The sequence below is a fragment of the Pipra filicauda genome, unplaced genomic scaffold (genome assembly GCF_003945595.2).
Source record: "Pipra filicauda isolate LSUMZ 115617 unplaced genomic scaffold, ASM394559v2 scaffold51_size4534324_pilon, whole genome shotgun sequence".
NCBI classification, from domain to species: domain Eukaryota; kingdom Metazoa; phylum Chordata; class Aves; order Passeriformes; family Pipridae; genus Pipra; species Pipra filicauda.
The window spans coordinates 2,580,501-2,586,179 of NW_024104665.1; the positions used below are offsets into that span (position 1 = coordinate 2,580,501).

The 5,679-nt window shown below is 54.2% G+C and overlaps 1 protein-coding gene across 1 annotated transcript; it reads right to left on the minus strand.

The window, feature by feature from the left end:
• Nucleotides 1-871: 871 nt before the first annotated feature.
• ZFP36L2 (ZFP36 ring finger protein like 2) lies at nucleotides 872-5,157 on the minus strand. Its single transcript, XM_027750275.2, has 2 exons — nucleotides 4,914-5,157; nucleotides 872-4,372 (listed from the first exon to the last, which is right to left on the minus strand). Exons 1-2 carry the CDS (start codon nucleotides 4,962-4,964, stop codon nucleotides 2,960-2,962), a joined length of 1,464 nt encoding a protein of 487 aa, XP_027606076.1. The 5' UTR covers nucleotides 4,965-5,157; the 3' UTR covers nucleotides 872-2,959.
• Nucleotides 5,158-5,679: the final 522 nt, after the last annotated feature.

The following is a 5,679-nucleotide window of genomic DNA, read 5'->3' on the forward strand; positions in this document are numbered from 1 at the left end:
CAGAAATTAAGTCTGGGAATCAAAGGGAGCAATTCTGAGCCAAAACATCAGACTGATCCATTAAAAAAAAGTGACTACTGTAGCTAGGCTGTGTTGTCATACATTGCTTACGTTTGTTTTAATTTTAAACTAAGTGTCAGTCCAAGGTTTGTTACACAAACATATGGCACCAGTATTACATTCTACCTTGTATTTATAGAAAGCGCTGTGGCAGTCCAGGCAGTGCAGAGATGCCATAATGTTAACAACATTTATTATTAGTATGACAAAAGAACAAAAATAAGCTGGTAGAAATCGTGACTTAGAAGTTTAAGGGACTGACTGGAACAAGGTGCCAAAACTGTGGAGATATTAGCTAAAATTCCTTCAGTATTAATACACTCAGTCTCCAGGCTGCCAAGTATTTTGTTATATAAATATACCCTCAAAAAGGTAATTTGTTTAAAACCCAAGCCCTGAAAACTGATTAGCACATTTAATGCTAGCCCTATTAACAGATATGCCCTCAGCTGGGTGATGGGAGCATTGAGGCAGAAGTCCGCATTCCTGTGAGTGAAGAGAAACAAAGCTTTTGGGACAAAGGGTAAACTTTAATTATGCCTTTTTATTACCCAAACTGCCATTTCCTCCTCGCCCCAAACAAGCCAGGAAGGCTAATGGCACTCTCATTTTGCCCCTTAAGCAATGTGATTGATAAATGCCATTACTAGATTTTTCCACTCCAGCTGTTACGCTACAAGCAGTACACCTTTGATTCTTCATCCTCTTAAAAATAAAAAATTAAAAAAAAAAAAAAAAAAAAAAAAAAAAAAAAAAAAAAAAAAAAAAAAAAAAAAAAAAGGCAGGATACAGTACACCACTGACATTCCCGAACCTTCTGGAAGCGTTTATTAACTTTGGCCGCCGACCAGTGACGGCTGCAGGAGTGTACTGGAGCAGCAGTGCAAACTGGTTAATCTGTAGCTAGACATATCTGTGATTGGTGGGGGTGGTGGTGTTTAGCAAGAAATACTCCTTGCCTGGCAGCCAGGGCTTTAGCAGTTGGAAGGGTTACTTGGCTTTTTTTTTTTTTTTCCAAAAAATTTTATTGGGAGAACTACAAAACATTTACAGTACAAAGTTTACAGTCTCACACAATTTGTAGTGAACTGACTCCCGAAAAATATATTACAACTCAAGTTGACTTATCCTTTAGTTACATTCAAAACATACTTCTGTTAAAGTAGTCCAAAAGAGTACATAGTGCTCAATCTGTACCTATGTACAAACAAAACTAAGCTACTGCTCATTCATCCACCGTCCAGGAAAGTTTTGGAAAACTCCCAACTTTCTACATTAGGAAAAAAAAAATTACAAGTTTTGGAATTCAATTAAACAAGATATGTTCATGTACTGTATAAAGTTTCAGATCCAAAGATGGCCTCCATTCTTACAAAATAGAGTGGTGAAATTTTGCTGTAGTTAAAACCCATCCCTACATTCAAATTATCTCAAGCATTAAGAAAAATACTTATTTGGTTGAGAAATATTTAAGGCAAGCATGGACCCTCAAAAAGGCACTGTGAGACGTAATACTGGGACCCCCAATTATTGCTACATACTTTGAGACTATATCACAGTGTGATTGGTGGAGTTAGGCAACAAAAATACTTTTTGGTTGTTTTAAACAAGTCTGAATTAGATTTGCCACTTTGAAGTCTGATTGCTAAGGCAGTCTTTTTTTCTGCTCTTCGTTTTTTTCTTCTCTAGTTTGTTTTTCAACTCGGACGGGCTACAACCATTTACATTCTAAAAAACCCATAGAAATTCCTCAAACTACTTCCACAGCATCGAGACCGATTTCTATAAAGAAACCATGCAATCTTTCAGATTTACGTAAACAAGGAAAGAAATTAATGAAATAAATATTACATACAATCTCTTAAATTAAGAATTTTACTCATTTACAATAAAATAACCAAGTGAAGTTACAAAAAGGCATATATTACTGTGAAAAGAACACACTCCACATTTCGCCGATTAATAATGAAAATCATAATTTAAACATAATAAAAGAATATATATCTATTGCTTTTCATCATACCCGATAAATACAGTATGAACAAATTACCAATGTATACTTTTCACAAGATAATAAATAAGTTAAATAATTTCATATTGAGTTGTGTGCAGTGAACTCATTCATGCAATCAACTCAAACAGCTAAAAAAAATTTTAAAAAAATCAGCAGTTATTCTCCAACAATTACAAACTAAACTCAGTTGAGTGCTTCCAAATAAAGCAACAACAAAAAATTGTTCTAAGCCAAACATCCACTAAGTGGTGGCAATGGAACCAATATTAAACTTTGGAATGAAGGTTTTAGCATTTGTTATAATAATAATATATAGATATATAAAAAAGGTTGTTATCAAGGCATATTCTTGGCAGGATGTTGGATTCTTTTTTTTCCTACAAAAAAAAAAAAGCTTATAGGTTTAGTATGTTCTGTGTTTTTATTTGAACTGGATTGAAACACAAACTAGTTTGTAACTTCTTTTTCTGTGTGTCTGCAGGTTTGGAGGAGCTGGGCAGGCAGAACCGGCGCTCCCCAGATTGTTTGTTGCTTTCTGGTGGTGTCTTTTCTAATGCTAGTTTGTTGGTTTTTTTTTTGAACACAGATGGAATGGCTGCTGCTGGTGCGTATCATAACTTGTCTCCAAAGAACAACAAAAAAAACCCCGAAACAAAAATCCCCTTCTTCCAAGGTCTCTCTATAAAAATAGGTTTGTTCAGTTCGTGTCATTTGCCCTTTTGCAAAATGCTTTGTTTCTCGTTTTGTTCAGCTCTCGGTGTAGATAGATAGATACATATAAAAAAAAAACCACCAAAAAATAGAGAAGAAGGAGAGGTTTCGCTTTCTTCGGTCACTTACTTGCAGGGCCGCCGCGGGGCCCCCCCGGCCGGTCCTCCGTCCCCCTCAATCGTCGGAGATGGAGAGGCGGCTGAAGATGGGCAGGCGGCGGCCCGAGTCCAGGCTGGGTGACTCGGAGCCGCTGAGGGAGCCGGAGCTGAGGGAGCCGCTCAGGTAGCTCTCCCGATCGGAGAGCGAGTCCGGCGGGCTGGGCGGCGCGTCGAAGACGGGCGACTCGGAGAGGCGGCGGAGGGGCTGGAAGCTGAAGGGCGGCGAGGCGGGGGGCGGCGGGCAGCCCCCGCCGGGCGGCGGCGGCTGCTGCTGGCAGCGGTAGTAGGCGGCGGCGGCGGCGGCCGCGGCGGCGGCAGCGGCGAAGTTCTGGGTGTGCAGGGCGAGGGGAGCGATGAGGCTGCCCAGCTCCTGCCCCGAGAAGGCGAAGGCGTTGTTGGCGCATGGCGGCGAGAGCAGCTCCTCGCAGTAGGAGGCGGAGGCGGGCGGCGGCGGCGTGCGCGACCCGCCGGGGCTCTCCAGCAGGGCGGCGTCCAGGCGGCCGCCGGGCGGCGGCGGCGGCGGGGGGGCGCCGTGGGGGTGCGGGGGGTGGTGGTGGTGGTGGTGGGCGGAGAAGCCGGAGAAGCTCAGGCTGTGGTGCAGCTTGGGCCGCTCGCCGCCGCCGCGCGGGTGCCCGAAGCCGCCGCCGCCGCCCAGCGGGTGGTCGCGGGGGGCGAAGGCGCGGAGGTCGCCGGTGCTGCCGGCGGGGTGCGGGGGCGGGTGGTGCGGGTGATGGTGCGGCCCGGCCGCGGCGGCGGGCGGGGGGGCGGCCGTGCCCCCGCCGGGCGCCGGGCGGCGCTCGTCGGCGTTGTGGATGAAGTGGCAGCGCGGGCCGTAGGGGCAGAAGCCGATGGTGTGGAAGGTGCGGCAGAGCTCGGTCTTATACTTGGGGTGGCGGGTGAGGCTGCGCAGCTCGTGGAAGCCGTGGGCGAACTGGCACTTCTCGCCGTACTTGCAGGCGCCGCTCTCCTCGAAGGGGCGGCACAGCTCCGTCTTGTAGCGCGTCGAGTTGATGGGGGCCCCGCCGCCGCCGGAGCCGCCCCCTTTGCCGGCCGCCTGCTGCTGCTGCTGGAGCTGCTGCATGAGGTGCTGGCTGCGCTCGCCGTTCTCGCTGAAGGAGCGGTCCCGGAACTTGTTCTCCTTGTTGAGCAGGGCCGTGGGGCTGCTGCTGCCGCCGCCGCCGCCTCCGCCGGAGCCCGTCTCCTTCAGGCTGCCGAACGAAGAGGAGGAGGAGGAAGAAGAGGAGGAGGTGGAGGAAGAGCTGGAGCCGGTGGGGCTGGGGAACTTGGAGCCGCCGGCCAGCGCCGTCAGGTTGCTGGTCGAGTGCCGCCGTAGGAAGCCCGGCGCGAAGCTGGAGCTGGGAGGGGTCACCGGGGTCCCCACGGCTTTCTTATCCAGCATGCTGCTTAGGTTGGTCAGGGACTTCTCCGTCTGCCGGGGCGGGGAGAGGGAAGGGGGTGGGGGAGACAGCGGGAGAGAGAGAGTGTTGCGGGTGACCGCCTGCCCACCGCCGCGGCTCCCCACGCCGCCCCAGGCGCGCCGCGGCAGTCGGGGCGGGGGTCGCGCCACCCGACCGGCCCGCAAAGCGCGTCCGCTGCCAGCGCCTGCAGGGCAGGGCAGGGCCGGAGAGAAGCTCCTGCACCGGCTCTGCTGCATCTGCAACTTTTTTCAAAAGTTTCTCCCGGCAGCGCAACACGCGGGTAGGCGCTGCGGGGCGGCCCGGCACCCCCGCGGCTGCAGATCGGCCCGCCCCGAACGCGGCCGCCGGGAGGCCACGAGGCGGCATTCCGGGGCTCGCAGCCTTGCGCCAGGCCCCCGGCCGGCTGTCAGACCGCGACCCGCCCGCACGGCCCAGCCCGGCCCGGCCTCCCGCCCCGCCGCGGTGCCCCAGCCCCAGCAGCCCGGAGAGTCGCCCCGCACCCCGCGGCATTGCCAGCCCAGATCCCGCCCGGGTAAGCGCGCTCTTCCCTACCTTGCACAAGAAGTCAATGTCGTAGAAGGCAGATAAAAGTGTCGTCGACATTTCTAGATCCTGTAATGGTCGGAAATACAGGAAGGACCGAACGATCCCGCTGTCCTCGGAGGGTTTGGAAAAGCCACGACTAGATAGGAGGGGACCGTCTGCTTGAGATCCGAAACGGTCCCGACTCCTTCCCGGCGGGACGGCGGGTGCCGGGCCGAGGCGGCGACGGCGGCTGCACAGCAGCGGGCGAACTGCGGGAACTCCGCGGCGCCCCGCGCCGCCCCCATATAAACGCGGCTGCCCGCGGCCCGCGGGGGCGGTGCCCCGCTCCGCCCGCCCCGCGCCGCCCGCTGGGCCCGCCCCGCCCCAGCCCGCCGGCCGGGCCGCCCTGAGTTTGGCAGAGGGCGCCGGCAGCGGTGGCCGAGCAGGTTGGTGGATAGGGAGTGCCTCGCAGTCAGCCCCCGGTACCCCGAGCCAGGTGTGCCTGCTGTGGCGGCAGCCCGGGTAGGACGGGGCAGAAGCAGCGGGGAAACAGCCGAGGCAGCGCTCACCGTGCCCTGCGGGCTTGGCCCCCGCGCAGCGCCCCTCTTCGCGTCCCTCTCCAAAGACCCGGCGCCGTCGCGTTGCTGCCACCCCCGCCAGCGGTCCGGGAGCCGCCCGCGCTCGGCGGCCGCGGCTGCCGCGGAGCGGAGGGTGCGCGGTGCCGCGGGAGGGGCGCGGCAGCGCCGGGGACACTTCTTCCCCCAGCCCCGCCGAGAACTAACTTATGCCACGT

Excerpts from the sequence above, each read along its gene's own strand:
- ZFP36L2 (XM_027750275.2), bottom strand. The coding sequence starts at position 4,964 with ATGTCGACGACACTTTTATCTGCCTTCTACGACATTGACTTCTTGTGC. Across the intron at positions 4,373-4,913 it reads ACATTGACTTCTTGTGCAAG|ACGGAGAAGTCCCTGACCAA; the intron begins GTAGGGAAGAGC and ends CCGCCCCGGCAG.